Source organism: Euleptes europaea, chromosome 6 (genome assembly GCF_029931775.1).
Source record: "Euleptes europaea isolate rEulEur1 chromosome 6, rEulEur1.hap1, whole genome shotgun sequence".
In the NCBI taxonomy this organism is placed as follows: domain Eukaryota; kingdom Metazoa; phylum Chordata; class Lepidosauria; order Squamata; family Sphaerodactylidae; genus Euleptes; species Euleptes europaea.
In genome coordinates this window covers 55504154-55524431 of record NC_079317.1, presented here as the reverse complement: position 1 = coordinate 55524431, position 20278 = coordinate 55504154, and the positions used below count along the sequence as shown (strand labels likewise).

At 43.4% G+C, this 20278-nt stretch overlaps 2 protein-coding genes across 2 annotated transcripts; both read right to left on the bottom strand.

Moving 5' to 3' along the window:
• Positions 1 to 2177: 2177 nt before the first annotated feature.
• On the bottom strand, positions 2178 to 12688 carry SYNJ2BP (synaptojanin 2 binding protein). Its single transcript, XM_056850919.1, has 4 exons — positions 12608 to 12688; positions 4884 to 5020; positions 4501 to 4596; positions 2178 to 2606 (listed from the first exon to the last, which is right to left on the bottom strand). Exons 1-4 carry the CDS (start codon positions 12669 to 12671, stop codon positions 2466 to 2468), a joined length of 438 nt encoding a protein of 145 aa, XP_056706897.1. The 5' UTR covers positions 12672 to 12688; the 3' UTR covers positions 2178 to 2465.
• Positions 12689 to 16272: 3584 nt separating this feature from the next.
• LOC130479505 (disintegrin and metalloproteinase domain-containing protein 20-like) lies at positions 16273 to 18447 on the bottom strand. The gene has a single exon (XM_056851904.1). It carries the CDS (start codon positions 18445 to 18447, stop codon positions 16273 to 16275), a length of 2175 nt encoding a protein of 724 aa, XP_056707882.1.
• Positions 18448 to 20278: the final 1831 nt, after the last annotated feature.

Genomic DNA, 20278 nt, shown 5'->3' with positions numbered 1-20278 from the left:
ACACATTTTTTTTTGTAATATACAAAAGCATATCTGCTCTGAGGAAAGTGAAACTGATATGACCTCAGTGATTTCAGGTCACTTAACAATACGAGCTGCATGGGAGGGTCACCATCCTGAAAGTGTTGCAGCTTTCTTTCAAGTTCTGTCTCTACCCCATTTTATAGATTTGCTCCCATATAGTACTGTTTCCTGCCAGTAAGGCACAAAGACTGTACTATGTATTTATAGGCTCCAATTCAGGTTTTCCAAGCAACAGCATGAAGACAGGGTATCCATCATTTAGCACAATAGTTTAAATAAAAGCAAGATTAATAAATCTTAAACATGTTTACTTGGAAGTAACCTCCACTGAGTTCCACTGGACTTATTTACCAAGTCAAGGAATTTCGGATCGCAGCCATCAGCCCTGTGGCAAAGAGACAAACCACTCTTGGCAAATATGCAGAACATGTTATTCGATGTTCAGTAGGCTCCCAAGGATCTTGAATAGAGCTCCACTCACAGAACAGATATTTCCTATTTCCCCCTTCCCTATCAGAAATGTTGCTCCTTGGGGTTAGAAAACCCTCAGGAATAATATGGGTTATGATATGGGGTGGGAAGAATCAGTGGGTTGACCCAGACTAAATTGGCAATTTCCACCGATTCCCTATTCACACTGCAGACTCCCCTCACTGTCATTCCTCAGCGTCCCTCATTGCCCAGGAGTAGCATTTCATCTGAATCCAATCCAGGTGGCAGAAGGTAACTTGGGTTCCAACCCCAATCAACTGCTTTAGTGCAAAGCTGGTGGCGAACACAAGGTTTTCCTACTCTTTGGAAGACATTAAAGGGCATGCCTGTACCACAACTGATGCACATCTGGTCCAAACAGCATGGATGCACACCCAACAGTCAGCACTTATTGATCTTTAACTCAAGCTGATTCCCTCTGCCTAACTGCATTGCAAGACACAGTAGCAAGAACTGCATATTCTGCCTGACCAGCTGCACCATGCCAATATAGTAACTTGCAGCAAAATCCCCGCCCTCCCTATACTTCTAGTCTGGCCCTAATGTATCAAAAGGGCGGCACAGGCACTTCTAGCGTAGATGCACGAGGGTGGCAACAGGCAAGTTTTTTTTTTTCTACCACTAAAGCTCGTTACCGTATTGATCCTCTAAAGTATATACCAGCCACAGGAGTACTCCCAGCAGCCACATCACCCAACTCTTTAACATGAAACCAGTAGACGTGGATAGAACAACACTGTACTAGCAACAACTTTATGCTAGAGGCTCTGAGGATAGCAAACTACTTGCGGCAAAGACTATATGGGGGAAAGTAATATTTTATCCCACTATAGCTTTCCATTCCCTAAAAGCTACACACCTAGTAGCCCAACAGATTATTTTGCCTTTAGAATCCACTCCTTTCTGCAGTTCAGCTCATGCAGAAGTATGAATATTTATAAACCCACTGGCACCAGAATACTTACCAGCACTTGGTTAAAAGCTTCCTATTACATTTCTTAGGGACGTCCTTCTTGTACCCCAATTCTTTACCTATTTACTGGGAAGCCAACTTCACTGATTTCCATGCAGCTTACTTCCAAATAACAGTATGTATTTATGGTGCTGGTCCTCAACTAGTTGACTCCTCTCATCTCCCTCCCCGACTATGCCAACCTACACCCTTTCCCCCAATACCTCAACATTCGCTGCTTATTTTATGTCAGTTGCTCACCAGTAGTGGGATCATCATTTAGAAAACCACAGGATTAAGCCGAATGTATTTCTTTAAGGCATATCATTAAAACGACCCCCCCAAATAAGGAAAAGAATCAGACACTTATCACTACCAATGGGAGTACCCATGGGTTGTAAGACAATTTGAGAGAAAGAGCATATTCTCAAATAAGGCTTAAATCACAAAATGCCTGTTGCATTTTCCTTAGATACTAGGCCTGGGCTCTAAAGAAGCTTCTTTTGGCAGGCAAAAGCAATTCTCTGCATGCTCCAGGATGTTTCAGCCACCACACCAAGGCCAGCTCCTCATGCTGCACTGGCAATTGCTTCAGATGTTCCTTCCAAGATTCAGATGCAGCTTGTCTGGCCTCAAATGGAAGGGCTATTTTTGAACAGGAAGAGCCTTCGTATCACAGTCCATCTTTTAAAATGACAAGAATGTGAAAATTCAAGGGGCACAGGAAAGAAGAGAAGGGAACTGAACGACTGAATGGAAGATCAATGAAATGGGGCATCCCTGTTCATCAACAATCATCGTACTTCCTATCTCCATCTCCCAATACATGAAATTCATGACAGTACGAACAGCAGCAACAACTTTACAGTAGGCAAAGATGTTCTCCTCTCCCCACTGCCTAACATCAGTCCAAAAATAAAAGTGTTGATTGGCTCTCTTTAAATTACTCCATAGATCTGTAGGTTTCTCTAGGTATTTCTACAGGTGAAGGCATCGGTCACACTCGCTGTCGGTATCTCAGGAAGGCCCACACGGCGGCCACTGCGATCGCCAGCCCAGGCACCAAAATGACAGCCAAAGGTATACCTCCTGGCTCTCCATCCCCTCGGTGGCTCGAGGGACCATTCTGAGGCAACAACTGTAATGGGAAGAAGAGTGACAGCCTTAGAGACAACTGGTTAGCAAACATGACCAAACACTTCATTGTACTAAATATTGTCGAAGGCTTTCACAGTCAGAGTTCATTGGTTCTTGTAGGTTATCCGGGCTGTGTAACCGTGGTCTTGGAATTTTCTTTCCTGACGTTTCGCCAGCAGCTGTGGCAGGCATCTTCAGAGTAGTAACACTGAAGGACAGTGTCTCTCAGTGTCAAGTGTGTAGGAAAACTGGAGTATCCTGCTCCAACATATGCTAAAACATATGCTAAAAAAATAATAACAGGCAGTGTTCATTAACTCCTGAAGAAATGAACACAGAGCACATCCCACAGAAGTGAACTGGATTAATTATTATCTCTTCTCCTCCATTTGCACAATTTATTTATTTTGTTTCAGGGTAGATTTGATTTAAATTAGAACAATTTAAATCACTAGTCAGTAAGACTATATTTAAATCATGTTTTTCTACATAAACAGCACCTCTCATGATGTTGTTTCATTCGGGCCACCAGGCCTTGCATTTCTTTGTTGCAGTATTTGTATTTTGCATACATGCCTGCCTTACCCATAGGTAGAGGAACTTCATTAAAATATTCCCAAACTGGGTCTCTTTTACAGCCTGCTGCCATTATAGGTTTTCTCCTCCAGGGAGAGAATAATATAAAAAACCTCAGGCTATACACACAAAGATCCCAAGACCTGTGGAGAATTCTGCTCAAAAGGTTTCACTATCATTTTTACTGCTGGCCCCTCCCTCCTCACACCTAGCTTTTTGTGCAGATCTATTCCACTCCAAACGATCTTCTATTCATTGAACTTCTTGAAACTTAGCACTTAAGAGGTATGGGGTTGATTCTATGTGCATTGATTTGCAAAGGAGTAATGGGATTAATGTCTTTTTCTCAACTGTATATTTATTGATAACATTTTTGCTGTGAAGAAGAGTCATGTTAATCTCTGCAGACACTAATTCACAGTTTTGAGAACTGCAAAACCAAGCATCTGCGATAATATCTTCTAGGTAGAAAAATTGCCCAAAATAATCTTACAGAAATCTCTGGAAGAGTAGGACATTGTGAATAGATTAATGGAATTCGTTTACCAAAACATGTAAACATTACATCGATATACAGCCTCATGCTACATAACTAAAAATTAATCCTTATTTCATGATAAATAAATAACCTTCGGACTACAATGTATCTTAAGCAGAAAACTATCTTTAGATAGATCTTTCCTCAAAAAGCATTTTAAAAATCCTATTTAAATTTTAAAAATCCAATTTTATTTTAAAAAATTGATTTTTATCCACCGTTTTGTTTATTTGTTATGATCTAGTTGCCATAAACTACCCCACCCCCACCCCATGTTACATCTGAGAGAAGTGGTAGATTTCAGTTTTCCTCTAGTGAATTATCCATCCCTTCAGTGAATGATGCCTTTGCCCCTTGCTTACTGCTAGGTTAAACATTCCTTCCTCGGTGCCCCCTTTTCTCATTAAGACCTTACTATCTTAATTCCTAACCCAATCAGAGTTTAAGTAGATGCAATGAATTCACTCACATTCCATTCTCATTCTTCATCCTTGTATGGTGTTATCTGATTCTCTTCAGCAAGCTACTTGAGGCAGGGATCTGCCTCCCCTCCCTCCCCCATACAGGAGAGAACTGTGCCCATCTATTGCATTGTCAAAAGTGTAATGATAAAATGCAACAGCTGCCTCCTTGTAGAGCAAATGAGGTAAGATAAATTCAGATTCCCCTTCTCTGGGTCTTTTCCATCAAAATAACTTATCATGAGATGATGGTGGCACCTATTGTTCCAAACAATGGGTCAGGTCTTAAAGAGCAATTTGGAGGAACAAAGAATACACACCCTGTGTTGGACCTTGAGTGATACGCTGTCCCCAGCAGTTCGGAACAGATCCACAGCCGCCTGGTGCAGCATGTTTTTCAGATCCGTGCCATTAACCTAGGAAAAGACATTTTTTTTTTAAAGGAACACTTTACACACAAGAAGACAAGCCAGACTGAACAGAGGATGTTCACAGAAGTCAAAGCATTGTATCTACTAAGAATAATTTTGCTTGTTTGTTTTCATAAATTAAAAAAATGCATATATTATATATGTATTTTAATTTTTCAATATGATTCATGTACTTGCAACAACAGGAACTATAGTGTTTTTTCTGACCTTACTTTTTAAAGAATTATTCTTCAACCCCATAACAATTTCTGCGGACAACTTAAAGCACTTACTGCTAAAATTCTGTCTCCCTCTTGCAGGCGTCCATCAAGGGCAGCAGCTCCATCTTCCTTAATCCGACTAACATAGATGCTGCTGTCATTGGTAATGTACTGCTGGTCTGTCCCTCCAACTATGTTAAACCCCAAGCCTAAGAATGAGAACAAAACAGACACTATTATAAGCCTGCAGGAAACAAGAAACAAGTCAGGAACTCCGAACACCTAACAGGGTCATTCCTCTCTATCTCAGGTCAATCAATGCCCCAAACTAAGCCCAGTGACAAGGCTATAATCATATCTCGACTAACCTTTACAATCTTCATCACGGCTACATCTCCCTACCTTGGAGGCAAGGTGGGTGGCCCTACAGGAGATGGGGCCTTTTCACTGGTGGTGCTTCAGCTGGGGAATATCTGCCCAACTAGCACCAAACATTTGGGCACAACTCCTCAATATTTTTCCAAGCATTTTAATGATGGCTTTAATCCATCCTTTGGTTTTATCTATGATGTGCTGCTCTTCATATTAATGATTACAGCTGTTTCATGCTGATGTTTCCTTTACCCAAGCTATTTCATTGGACCATGCTGCTTTTAGTGATTTCTGCCTTATGATTTTACTATTTTGTGATTTTATTGCTTTTCATGGTACCTACTGCTAGTTGCTCTAAACCACTTCAGGCAAATCTGTTATCGAGAATATAAAACACATTTTCAAAATAAGAGGATCATTCTCACATCAGAGTACATCAGTGGCTACCAGTCTTGGTGACTAAAGGGAACCTCCACATTCAGAGGCAATAAACCTCTGCATACCAGGGCCAGGAGAAAACACCAGGAGAAGGCCTCAGCCTCTATGCCCTGTTGGACCTCCAGAGGAACCAGTTGGCCACTGTGTAAGACAGGATGCTAGACTAGATGGACCACTGGTCTCATCCAGCAGGGTTCTTCTTATGTTAAGTTCTTAGAGTGATGCGAGGTATATATGACCTTACATGAAGCTGAACTGCTACATTATCAATTATTGTATCATCCCAAACATAGCAAGAAATGTTTTAAATTCTCTTATAATCTCTTACAATGAAGCACTGCAATACATTAGCAAAGGCATAGCATTTTATGGATAGAGAACTGATATACAGAGATTGATGTGGAATTTATACAACATTTGCATCATTTAATTTCTGTGTCTTCATGCCTACCAACTTATATGATGTTCCACAGCTATTTGTACTCGGCACCAACCAATGTCTAGATTCTGGGCCAAAGAAACTCATATTACATACCACGTACAAAACAATTTGCCCATTATCATTTATATACTTGCACTATGAATCAGGATATTTAAGAAGAGGTGTAGCAAAAGGAAAACATAAGATTATGAAAACATAAGATTTTGGCCTATTCCCCCATTCCCCTCTCGTGGTATATGGCATATTGTTCTGGAAAATCCTCTGAGCTTCAGAGAGCCAGCGTGAGGTAGTGGTTAAGAACAGCGGGCTCTAATCTGGAGAACTGGGTTTGATTCACCCCTCCTCCACATGAAGCCTGCTGGGTGACCTTGGGTTAGTCAGTCCTCTCAGGATTCTCTCAGCCCTACCTCACAAGGTGCCTGTTGTGAGGAGAGGAAGGGAAGGTGATTGTAAGCTGCTTTGAGACTTCTTAAGGTAGAGAAAAGTGGGGTATAAAAACCAACTCCTCTTCTTCAGCACTGGCTTTGCGGGGGCACAAGGGGCTATAAAGGAAATTTATTAGAATGTTCTCTCCTCTATATTTGTTGCCCCACACGGACCTGGTTTTTTAAGGAGGATGGATAATCCTGACCTGTGAATGGGGCTTGCATTAGATGGCCTTTCCGTCCCATTCCATGATTCTCGTGTCAGCTATGAATCACTGCCGGTGAGTACGACAAGGCCCAACCCCATAAACATGTAGCTCAAACATGACCATTTGATTGCAGAACACATACTCTCATGGTACTGTGAAGACGAACAAATTTGGGACATAAGTATTCAAGGGACAAAGCTCACCTTGGCAGAAGCTTCTGAGTCAGTGGGCCCCACCCCATGAAACAAGGGTTGTTGTTTTTTTGCCATCAAGTCACCGCTGACTTATGGCGACCAGAGGCGGATCTACTGTGAAAGTAATGAAGCTTCAGGGCCCCTAATAGTGGAGGGGCCCCCTGAAGCAACTTTCTTTTAATGAGTGATAGAATCATAAGCCAATGGGTTGAAGTACTTCATATTGGCCTTAGAATATTCTCTAATACCTATTTCATATGGTCTCAAGATGTCCCTGTAATTGGTAAAATTTCAAAATTTTCTCAGGGGCTTGCAGCACTCAAACCCCCAGCTGTATGGGCTCACTGAGCTCATCAGAATCTATTCATAGCCTACATTTTGGCAGCTGGATCCTCAAATCCTTTGTTGGTGCATGGCTTAATAGTTCTATAGCTCAGCCCTTAGGCTAGAGCCAACTAGAACCATAAAAAGACACCTGAATTCTCAATTCAGGCTGCAGTAGTCTAGCTTGTGCATTTTAACACCAAAAATCAGATTTTCACCTCTTTATCCTAACGAGCCCCTTCTGATGACCTTCTCCCTCTATTAAAGAATGAACCAATACATCTGCCATAGAACAACCCCACTGAAGAAGGTAACAGTGGTTACCCAGACCTCATTGCTGGTGGGAAGGGGCTCACTGTTTGGCCCATTTTCAAGGACTCCACCCCACCACCCTGTTCTCCGCCATTTGGGCCTTGAGGTCCTTGCAAGGGCAGCAAGGCCCTTTGGACCTTGTTGGATGTTGCCCTATTGATGCTGGTTGCAAAGGGCCCCCCATAACAGTTCAAGCTTCAGGGCCCCAAAAATGTAGGTCCGCCACTGATGGCGACCCCATAGGGTTTTCAAGGCATGAGACGTTCACAGGTTGTTTGTCATTGCCTGCCTCTGCGTCATGCAGAGGTATTCCTTGGCGGTCTCCCAACCAAATACTAGCCAGGGTCGAGATTGAGAGTGTGTGACTGGCCCAAGGTCACCCAGCAAGTTTCCATGGCACGAGCGGGCTTCCCAGGTCTTCGTTCGACACCCTAACCACTACACCATGCTGGTTCTCGAAACAAGTTTAAGCCTCGATAAATGTGTTACGTCTTCACAGTGCCAACAAGACACTGCAGTTTCAATACAACAGACTAAGATCTCTGCTCCTCTGGCATTTGATCACAGATTCCTTTTTTTCACTACTAAAAGAAAGTCACCAAGAGTTCAAGTTGAAGGTGAACAGTGCAAGAAAAAAAAGCAGAGACAGACAGCTGTGTTCTGTAGCAACCTCATAGCTACACTTTGCAATGGAGATATTTTTTTAGATAACCCATGGAACATACAGCAATCTTCATGAAATTATTAGAATTGCTGGAAGAAATCGCGATGAAACCAGTCCGAGCCTAAATTAAGCATTTGTCCAAGAACATATCCACAACGAGATGGAGATTTTGAATCCAGTGCTGACTTTTTTCAGGATTGCCCCCCCCCACCTCCATTAGAACACGTGTCTGGAAATCTGCCAAGAATTCTTTTCACAAGAGCACGGTGTGTCAAGCTCATCTTATTCTTGCCTCCAGTCACCTTGCTGTGACTTCTCATCCCAATCACTGCCGTCTTTTCTTCAAATGTCAGATTTGATTCCAATCTTGGGGGTGAGGGACCAGTACCAGCAGACAGCTAGCTAGTTATCCCCAGAAAGACACTTGGAAATAACAGCACTAAAATACTTGTCTTATTAATTTTCCCATTCTCACTGCACTAGAGTCTTTTCCAAAAGTACCTTCCCTGGACCAAGAGATTAGTTGTCAGGTTAAATTGTTACTTTTCTTTTTTAAATACCTTACATTGGTTGTTTAACCAAGGTATGTGTGTGAGAAAGAGTGCACACCAGGGAATGAATATCCAAGCGGAGTAAGACATCAAAAATAGGATCCAAGAGATACCTGCTGAAGGCCAGGAGTTTCACCAGACTGGAGAACAATATTATCTGGAGTTCTTGTAATTATTTCATGCATTAGAGCCTACGAAGAAGTGTGCAAAGTTCACCATTTACATCCCTTCAGTTTGCCTGCACTTTGTTCTCTGGAAATCATGAATGCTACACTAGTTTCAGTTGTCCCTTCATTCTCTTCGGAATTCAATCTGTTCTCAGGTTAATCACAGGCAAACCCGACTAAGCCAAAATTGCTCACTCAACCTCCCAAACTGGGATTCTAAACTGCAGCTTAATCCAGGTACAGAATCCCAGCTTGTTCTTTATTATTACAGTCCACGACCAGTAGGTATATAAAGGAAACATTAATTACAGAAATAATAAAATTTATATACAAATGATCTTGATAAACACAGGATAGTCCTAATAGATACCAACTAAAACTATATATATCTGTCAGCAATTTAACACTTCGACAATCTCCTGGGCAGATACTAGAGATTAAGTCATTTCAGGAACTAAAATCTCTGCCACTCTTCAGGATTAAAGGCCCTTCTCAATTTTTCTGTGATTACAGACCTGGGTGCAAAACTGGGCAACCAGTCATGTTGTTTGGTGGTTCTTATCTGACAGAAGACATTCAAGTCTAATTTTGTTAGATCTTCTGGGAAATCTTTCTAGCAAAATCCCAACTTGTAGGGAGAGAAAACAGAATCCAATTCAGCAGGTGCCTACATTCAAACATCATGGGGGAACAGAGTTGGTTTTAAACCAGGAATTCTTAATCACACTAGAAGGTGAGAAAGAAGGGGCATGAGCATGTGATAAGCAGCCATTATCATGCGTATTTCAACTTAATTGAAGCATCCTGCGACATGACGTAACGTAAAATACCAACTACACAACTAAAAATGGGACCGGTAATAACACATTTACTTACTTACTTCATTTGGGTCCACAATGAGACCCAAAGTGGTTTACATTATCCCCTTCTCCATTTTATTGTCACAACAACCCTGGGAGGTAGATTAGGCTGTGTGTGCATGACTGGCCCAAGGTTACCCAGCAAGCTTTCATTGCAGAGTGGAAACTCGAATCTGGATCTTCCAGATCCTAATTTGACACTCTAACCACTATACCATGTAGGCTCTTGAACAGGACTTCCCATTAGCAGGGTTCCATTTCATGCCATGAGGGCCTGGTGCGGTTGAAATGCTGGTATACATAACCACAATTAAGAGATTAGCAGTGGCCTCATGCGTCACCTGATTTTCAACATCAACCATTACCATTGGCCAGGTTTACATTTGTACCAGTAATAACAATATTTCCCCTCTTAACCAAGATTTGAAAAACACTGTCTATGAGGGAACTGTGGTCTCTCTCTCATTCACACACACCAGTATCATCTACTCTTACTGGCAGAGGCTCTCTACGGTCTTAGGTAAAGATCTTTCATATCACTTACCACCTAACCATTTTAACTGGAGTTGCCAGGGAATGGAACCTGGGACCTTCTGCACACAGAGCATGTGCTTTACCACTTAGCCACAGCCCTTCCCTGAAGAGCTGTGCAGATCAGGTCGATGCCAGTGCAGATACACCGAGAGGAGCATTTTGACTTTTTATCGTTAGCAACATCAGAAAAGCATTTTGTGATGTTAATAGGTTTTGTTTTGAGTGGAGAAGGCTGATGTGGTATTGGATACTGACATTTAACTGGAGAATGTTATTAAGAGGTAATAATACACATTAGCCTTGGGATGCTTCTATTAACGTTAAAATGAAACCATCAAGACTGCATGATAAGAAACCAGCAATGATGCTGCTCTCAAGCAATTATTGCACTCTGAAGCATTCAATGTTGGCCTACACTTAATGGTTTTGGGGTTCAAATGATGCTTGTTTCACTAAATTAAAGAAAAGGCAAGGCCCCTGAACTGAACCCGGGACTTTCTGCATGCAAAGCTGGTGCTCCACCCCTTAGCCACACCCCCTCCCTGGGGAGCTGTGCAGATCAGGTCTATGCCAGTGAAGATGGTAGCCAAGATCTTCTCCACCATTCAGCAAGGTTGGTCTCCTTTGGGAATATAGTGGTGAACTATGTAATGCCGCTGGCATCTCACAAAGATTTTAAGTGTCTACCTCAAAACACTTCCCTCATGCCCAAAACATATCTTTTTTTCATGCAGGCCTTATAAACACCTTTAAGCCTGCTTAAGAACATAAGAAAAGCCATGCTGGATCAGACCAAGGCCCATCAAGTCCAGCAGTCTGTTCACACAGTGGCCAACCAGGTGCCTCTAAGAAGCCCCCAAACAAGACGACTGCAGCAGCATTATCCTGCCTACTTAAACCCAAGGATTTGTATCCAGGTTTCCCTGCCGGGTACCCAAAAAAAGGGTAGGGGAAACTTAACCCTAAAAAACAGAATTAAGTACCCAAAAGGTCAACAAAAAAGAAAAAACTTTCAAGGCCAAAAGTTATGCAATTAAAAATAAAACAGTGCACCATGTCTATATACATTTATTACAGGTTAAAATCTAATGACACATATACAGCCCTGCATATATGCAATATGTGTTATTAGATGCAATTCAGGGCTGTATATGTGTTATTAGATTTTAACCTGTAATAAATTTATATAGACATTGGGCACTGACATAACCTTTTAGTCGTTTTACTTTTACCTGCTTAACTTTGGGCCTTGAAAGCTTCTTTCTTTTTTGTTGACCTTGTGGGCATTTCATTCCTGCCGGGTCCACCACGGCCATTCGGAGCAGAAACTCCAGTGCGGACGACAATCATTAGATGCAGGCGACGCGCAGCGAGGAAAAAAAAACCACCAGGAGAAAGCAGGCTTCTCGAACCCGCGCCTCGTCGAACCACTCACATTAAAGCGCCGAGCTCTTCCACTGCGGCGCTTTGTACCCTTCCATAAAACAGCCGGGGAGCAGAATTTGGTTCTTGTAGGTTATCCGGGCTGTGTAACCGTGGTCTTGGTATTTTACACAGCCCGGATAACCTACAAGAACCAATGAACTCTGACCGTGAAAGCCTGCGACAATATTTCGGGGAGCAGAAAGTTCGAGCGCCGCTTACTTAACATCGGCCACTTATGCACGGGAAGTTTCGCCTTGGGTTTGCCGCTCTCTAGATGCACCTTTCCCGCATCTGAATTCTCAAAACTCTGCAGGGGGGGGGGGCTTATTTCTGAGAACTTTGTCTGGAAAAATGTGCATCTAGAGAGCGGCAAACCCAAGGCGAAACGGCCACTCGTACACAATTACGCCTCCTCTTTTAGGAAAAAAAATATTCTTCCCTTATGGGGCGGGGGGCCGGTTTCCACAAACTTTCTCTTCGGAGGGAAAAGCTACATTTAAACACACACACACCCGCCTTCAAAGCCACCCAGCTGAATGGAATGAGTTCAAAGGCACGCGACGCCAACCAGAGTGCAACGCGGGTCTCTAACGAACACGCTCGCGCAGAGGCTTCTTCCCCCCCCCCTCTCCCACGCGCCGAAAGGCTCCAGCGAGGGCTTGGCGGCTCAGAGCGAGGCGCCCCGTGACGCAGGCCTGGGCCCGGGGCTTCCCTGCCGCCTCCCGAGACCCCAGAGTGAGCTGGGGGTCGGGGCTGGAGGAAGACGGCTGCAGAGCGGCGGCCGCCGCTCTGCAGCCGTCTTCCTCCAGCCCCGACCCCCAGCTCACTCTGGGGTCTCGGGAAGCCGCCTCCTCGCCGCCCCCTCCCTCGCCCTTGTACCTGCTGGCCCTCTGGTGAGGTCGATCACTTCCTCAGAGAGGAGATAGTCCGCCCTTCCATTCATGCTTTGCTCTTTGGCACGGCTCTGCTCCCCGCCTCCTCCTCCTCCTCCTCCTCCTCCCCCCATACGCGTTTGAAGGTGAACCACCACAGCAGCGGCGGGCCGCAATACTTTCGGTTTCATCAGCCCCGCGACAGGAAGCGCCCCTGAGGATTCTGGGAGTTGTAGTTCTTCTCGGGAGTCACTCTTGCCCGCTGTGCCTCTGCCGTCGCCGCTCCTCCTTTGCAGGGAAACGTTTAGTTTGCCTACAGAAAAGGCGGCGCCAAGGAGTCAAAAGATGGCTCTCTCTCTCTCTCTCTCTGGCGTAGAGCACGCTTCAAAACTTCCTGGTCAGTTGGATTTTTCATTAGATTTCATGATTGAAACTGAGTTTCTGGGAAGGTTTCCAGATGTCCCAAAAAAACGGAGGATGCTTACAGTTAACGTTGCCAGCCTCCAGGTGGGGCTTGGAAATCTGGTGTTACAACTGATCTCCAGGTGACAGGGATCAATTCATCTGGAGACGATGCAGCTTCTGTTCCCACCCAATGCACTGCTGCTGAGCTTCCCCCCCCAAAAAAATATATTATGCGGTCCTCAGACTCCACTAAGGTTGCCAGGTCCCTCTTTGCCCCGGTGATGTGACAACACTGGCGGGAGGTGTTTGGGGTGAAGAGGGCGGGGTTTGGGGAGGGACCTCAATGCCATAGAGTCCAATTGCCAAAGTGGCCATTTTCTCCAGGTGAACTGATCTCTATCAGCTGGAGATGTTGTTATAACAGGAGATCTCCAGCTAATACCTGGATAGGGTTGCCAACCCTAAACGCCACCCCCCAATCTCCAGGAGTTTCACAACCCAGAGCTGGCAACCCTAATCCAAACATTTGGAAATACGATGCAAAGTGTTTATTTACTTCTCCATTTTATCCTCACAACAACCCTGTGAACTAGGTTAGTATTAGAAACAGTGACTGACCCAGGGTTAAAAAAGTAAAGGTCCCCTGTGCAAGCACCGGGTCATTCCTGACCCATGGGGTGACATCACATCCCAAAATTTACTAGGCAGACTTTGTTTATGGGGTGGTTTGCCAGTGCCTTCCCCAGTCATCTTCCCTTTACCCCCAGCAAGCTGTGTATTCATTTTACCGACCTCGGAAGCATGGAAGGCTGAGTTGACTCGAGCCAGCTACCTGAAACCGACTTCCGTCGGGATCGAACTCAGGTTGTGAGCAGAGCTTGGACTGCAGTACTGCAGCTTACCACTCTGCACCACGAGGTTACCCAGCAAGTAATAGCTTTTTTTACAACAATGATATCTCATCTTTCTGCCCAGTCCGGGTCACCAATGCAGCTAACAATTAAACATAATTTGAAAAAAGCCAATTAAAAAGCATAACCAAAAACACATATAAAATACAACACTACAGATTAAAATAAAAGATTGAAGCAGATTAAAACTGTGTCTCCTGTTCCCACCCAGGCTGCCTCTGTTCTGCAGAAGGAATTAGATATGGGGAAAGCCAGCATGGCGTAGTGGTTAAGAACAGCAGACTCTAATATGGAGAACCGGGTTTAGGGCAGTATGTATTGAATTGTATTGTATGATATGTTATATCAATAAAGTATTTAACAAAAATGGAGAACCAGGTTTGATTCCCCTCTCCTCAAATGAAACCTGCTGGGTAACCTTGGGCTTGTCACTATTCTTTCAGAGCTCTTTCAGCCCCACCTACCTCACAAGGAGTTTTTTTGTGAGAAGGGGGAGGGAAGGTGATTGTAAGCCACTTTGAGACTCCTGAAAGGTAGAGAAAAGTAGGGTATAAAAACCAACTCATTATTATCATTATTATCATTATTGGTATTATTATTATTACTATTATTAGTATTATTATTAAAGATAATTGGGGAAATGTTTTGTGGGTTTTTTTCCAAATGTGATATCTCAAGTATCTAGGAAAACTAGGAAAGGGCAGCAACAATGAAAACATGAAGTGCTGTGAAGTAACTGGGGCAGCACTAAGAACTGAAACAAAACAGTTGACACAATCAACTACAGGGAGCAGTAAGCAGGACTAAATGGTTTGGAAGAGGAGATAGATTCATAGAGTTGGAAGGGACCACCAGGATCATCTAGTCCAACCCCCTGCTTAATGCAGGAAATTCCAAACTACCCCCCACGCCCCCATGCCCAGAAGATGGCCAAGATGCCCTTCCTCTCATGATCTGCCTAAGGTCATAGAATCAGCATTGCTGACAGATGACCATCTAGCCTTTGCTTAAAAACCTCCAGGAAAGGAGAGCTTACCACCTCCTGAGGAAGCCTGTTCCACTGAGGAACCGCTCTGTTAGAAAATTCTTGTCTAGATGGAAACTCTTTTGATTTAATTTACTCTCTCAAGAGACACAAATATAGAAATTTCCAGAAAGACTCAACATATGAGAGAATGGAGATGGGCTGGTCAAAGATGTTAGAACACGCAAGGAAGCCCACACGCTGCTCCTCTGTCTATCCATCTCAGGCTCAAAGCAAAAGGTTCCTCCTAGGTGGGGATCTGAGGCCAAGTATTTCCAGTCATAGATGACCACTTAAGCACTACACCCCAAGGTCACTTTGGGTAAGTCAAACAGGTCAGCCTCTAGGCAAAAAGTAAGTGGGCCCAATCCTGTCATTAAAAATGGCAACATTCAGAAATCAATGGAGAACATTTCTTTCTCTGAGGACATGGACATTGACAGTCACCATTCCTCAGCAAAAGGATGTGTTTTACAAAGGAACACATTCATGTGAAGTAGCTGAGTTAGATTTTATCAGCAGTTTTTGGTTGTATGCATTCAGAAACAAGTCAGGATCAGACTTTTCTTACCCCTCAGGTATTTTATCCATCTGTTGATGAGATTTCTGTTTCACTTTTCAACAATAGGCTTCCTACGTACGTTTCAAAGCATAATAAAACCACAGTAAAACACAACAAAACAAAGGCAATAACACAATTTACTGTTTAAGAAGGAAATATATGTATATACAGCAAACCATAATCAACCAACAAAGCATCTGTAAACAACAAGACCCAAATAATTAGACGGTTTTTCCAGACCTTCTTAAAAGCGGTAAGATCCTGTATCCCATAAGTCCCAATAGGCATTGGCTCCATAGTCTAGGGGGTTGCAACAAAGAAGTCCTGCTTAGAAGAGGTCACAAGTCTGATGTCAAATTGAACCAACAGAAAATTATCTTCTATGGCAGAAGGCGCTTCCTCAGATCTCTCGGACCAATGTCAAAGAAGGCTTCACCTCACCAGTATCTTGAATTTAGCTTGAAATATTTTGCTCAGGAGGTAGGGTTTTCTCTGTGGTAGTATAAAAGAAGTTTCTGCAGGTCAGAGGACAGACACAACATCCAGATATAATAAAAGTTTTCTCTCTCACTTATGAACCCAATGTACCAATTAGAAAAATTTCATCAAAAACAGTTATAATATAATCTAAACCTTGTAACTCAAATGTATTTTATTGCAGAATAGCACCATATACCACAAGAATGTATATGTAATAATATACCATAAGAGAACCCACTATTTCCTGACACTTGATTTTTTGACACTTCATTCATTGTTCACTTTGGTGTTCAATAGCTGACATGGTATCTCTTTGTTGAAAGGAATCCTGAGATCACTGCTCTAGACCACGGGAAAAGTTCTGCCCTATGATATACAACCAGGACAGCAGCAATGACAGCAATGCTAAGGAGGATTAGGAGCCCTGTGATATATATTGTACTGACTTTGTGCAGGGGAGGGGGTCCGCTGTCGACGCTGCCACCATAGCCTTTACTTAGACAGTGTGGGGGAGCCCAGCCAGAATCACAGTGACAATTTTTGCGGCTGTTACATATGCCCCGATTTTGGCACTTTGTCACTTTACAGTCATATTTTAAGAGGGACACATTGGTGCATTTCCTATTAATACATATCATATCTGGGCCACAAGGAGTGCCATCTTTCACGGCTCCAATGTCAGTAATTTTTGTTCCTCTATGGTAATCCGTGCCCCAGCACAGACTGTGGCTAATGTGTGTTTGGATTATGGTGCTGTGTTCTTCCACAGAAGATAACTGGTCAATGCTTTCACACTGGATTCGTCCACACAGGATATCCCTAGCACTGCATCTGTAATAAGTAATACCATCAACTCCACAGTTGCCAAAGCGGTCACCTCGAGCATTCAATTCTCTGAAGCAGACCTCAGAAGCCACTGTTGCTCTTGAGCCAAAGATCACCTTGCACTGTTCTTCATGAGTAGAGCATTTCCCATGATAACAGTAGGTACCATCTTGACATGGGGCACCATCTTGTACATAAACATCTTCAGGACACCATTCTGAAGTCCCGTTGCAGTACTCTGGAAGGTCACAGACACTAGCACTTTTCCTGCAAACAGTTCCAGCTGGAAGATACTGGCATTTGGAGCAGCACCCTCCAAAAGCACAAGTGACACCCGAACGCAACTTGCAGTCAGACTGGCAACATAAGTCTGATTCACAATTTAATTTTGAACCACAGTCACATTGCTCTCCACTGTCTACTACTTTGTTCCCACAGTACGTGGGTTTATATATTTTGTTGGGGTCTGAGGCAATTAACAAGCATTTTGCTCCATGAGATTTCATTAGGGTGAGATATTGCTTATGACTACAATTGCTGAACTGATCGCTGTCTGTATGAGAGGCAGACATAACGCAGGTTTTCTTTTCACAAGTACAGAACTTGTCATCATGCTTCATACCAAGAATATGCCCCTGTTCGTGGGCAACTGTACTAGAAATAAAGAATAAGCTGGTACTAGTATATGATTCGGCACCACTTGCCCAAAGGGGGTTACACATTGTTCCTACATATGCAAATCCAACCATACGTCCAAAATTCTTATATACAAATAAGTGGCCTGCATCATGTTCTAAACGTTGAACAAAGGTGTTTTTTCTCCAGTTATTGAAATTGACAAGTACAGACTCTAGACTGTCAGAAATATTAATGGGATTACTTTTAGACCATATTTCCAGACCAACCAAGACCACATGAATACCAAGGGACACATACAGTGAGTCTATAAAATGGATGATATCTAGCACTTGCAAAACAACAACAGTTTCATTTCTGCCAAACTGGACATAACGCTCATGTTCCACCACAACAGCAAGCTTTGCATACATTCTCTGGGTCTGCCAAGGTATATATTGATCCTTTTCAGTTGCTAAATTCTCTGCGTTTTGGGCTGTGGCTGCTTGTCGATGTTGGTCTTCCTGTGTCACCCCACACCACTCCACACCTTCATCTTCCTCCAAACGATACACCACATGTTGAAAGGTAGCAGATGCCTGGACAGGTTCAATTTCATAGGTCTTATTTTCTATTCGCAACACTCCTCTAAGACCCCCTGAGCAAGTGCTGAGGATGATCAAAGAGACAGGCCTGCCCCGTACGAAGCCATCATAGAAACAGTCATCCCTGATGAATGGATAGTCCACCTGGAGATCCCCCTCCTTGCTGTAGGTGAAAACAGGGAAGTGTTTGGGGACAAAGGTTCTCTTCTGCCTGAGGCATACCACATGGCTCTTCCCTTCAATCTTCAGCAGGTAGTTCACATGCTGAGGTTCTTTTAGCCCATGCCTGGGGGTCTGTTTCCTTGGGATGAACACCTCATGAGAGGCATATCTAAACCCTGGAGGGGGCGTTTGGGCAGCAGTCTCTTTCAGGACACTCCTCAAGACCAGCACTAACAACCAGGCAAGATTATTAGCCATTTTCAAGCTGGGAGTAAGAATTTTCTAGGCTACCCGACCTTTGCTTGGGATCCAAAAAAAGGAAATCTTCGTGGTCACTAGCAGGAGGAGAGAAGCAAGACTGGATGGAGTCTCCATTTGATACAGAGGGTGAGAAGGAAGGTTCTGACCATAGCAACAGTCAATAGGGAAACCTTTGGAATGAGGGCGGAGCTTTGTGTGTTAAAGATCAACAGACTGCTTTAGGATTCGCTGAAGACAGTTGGGAAGAACAAGCAGCTGAAGGACGATTGGCTAATAAGTGTGCACCATCAGAAATTTCCTAATGAATATTCAGCCCAAATAATGTCCAGATGTAAATACTGGAAATTTTATAAATCCAAACAAATTATTTGCCACATTCTAGAGCCTGCAGAACACTGATCACACCATCTATTTTGGACAGCAGTGGGACCTAAGCAACCGCAGGAAAGAGGGACTCAGGTTTTTGACTGATAACCCCATATGCTGTGGTTCTTTAAAAATGACTGCGAGGAAGAATGCCTGTAGTGGAGTTTCACTATTGACATCCTCTGATTTGCCATATATAGAAGAAAGAAATCAACAATGCTGAATAACAGGAATATAATCACTTAATTCATTCTTTATCTTTGGCCACACTGGATGCTCAAGCAGCTTGTGAGGGAGAACCCCTCATGCTTTCCTGCGCAGAACAGATCTGAATTGGTGTCTTTATAATGGGGAATTAACTTTTGCAATGGGACCAGATGGGATCACTTGGACAAGGAAATAAGATTCTACTAGGAAACAGGAGACTTGGGCCTTTTATGCACAGGTTGTTTCCGTCTCCATCAAGCCTGAAGTACTTTGGGGCTTTGTTTTCCTCATGCATGTATTTTCTAACCTTTAGAAGTCGCCTCGCTTTCCCATCACATTTTCCCCATGTTTTGCGGATGCTGATATACCTGGAGTTTAATGTCTGCCTTGCTCCCAAATCGAAAGCTGGCCCTGTGTATACTTGTCAGTTCAGGGTTTTCTCCCCACACCCATTCTCCCTCTCACTCGTCTTTCCCTAACATCCAGCCCCTCCCCTCGAAGCTGGAATACTATGAGGGTGCATATTTGTCAGTTTCACAGCGAGTGTTGGTCAGTTTCAGACCTCAGTCTGATTGAACAGGTTTTTTTGTTTGCAATTAGCAAGAAGCTGAAATAATCACAACCTACACAGCTGCTTATTTGGTCAGTTTCACAGTGAGTGTGTCAGTTCCAGACCTCCACTGGATGGACAAGTGTGAGAAAATGGCTTACCCAGCTCCGCTGACGTGTGGAGACACACAGAGAACCTACACACAGAGAGACACACACAGATGTACGCAAGAAGGGAAGCACTTGGTCAAAAGGGCAACAAGGGCGGGGGAGGGATTCAAACAATAAAAAGTGGCCACTAAAAGAAAACAGAGGGAAAAGTCAAGGGTGGGAGAGGGTTTGTAGTGAATTGCGGATACTTGGTTCAGTTAAAATGAAAGATTCCCACCGCAGTATATAAAGAGAGAAGGGAATAATCATTTCTGAAACTCCGAATTTTCCCTAGTGATGCATAAATTTAACCCCAAGTACTCCGGGTATTTCTTTGAGGGGAAAAACCCCTGTGCATAGTGATTTCAGAATTCAAGTTCAAATACTGTGCTTCAAGAGAGCACTGTATCCAGTGGAAACTACCCATGCATAAAAGGCCTTTAAGAACAAGGCGAAAGTAGGCAACATTGAGCTGACTAGTGAGTCATCGAGAAGCAAAGCTCCGATAGGAACCAGGAAATGTGACATGACCTCTCCAATGTAAAGTCTATCTTTT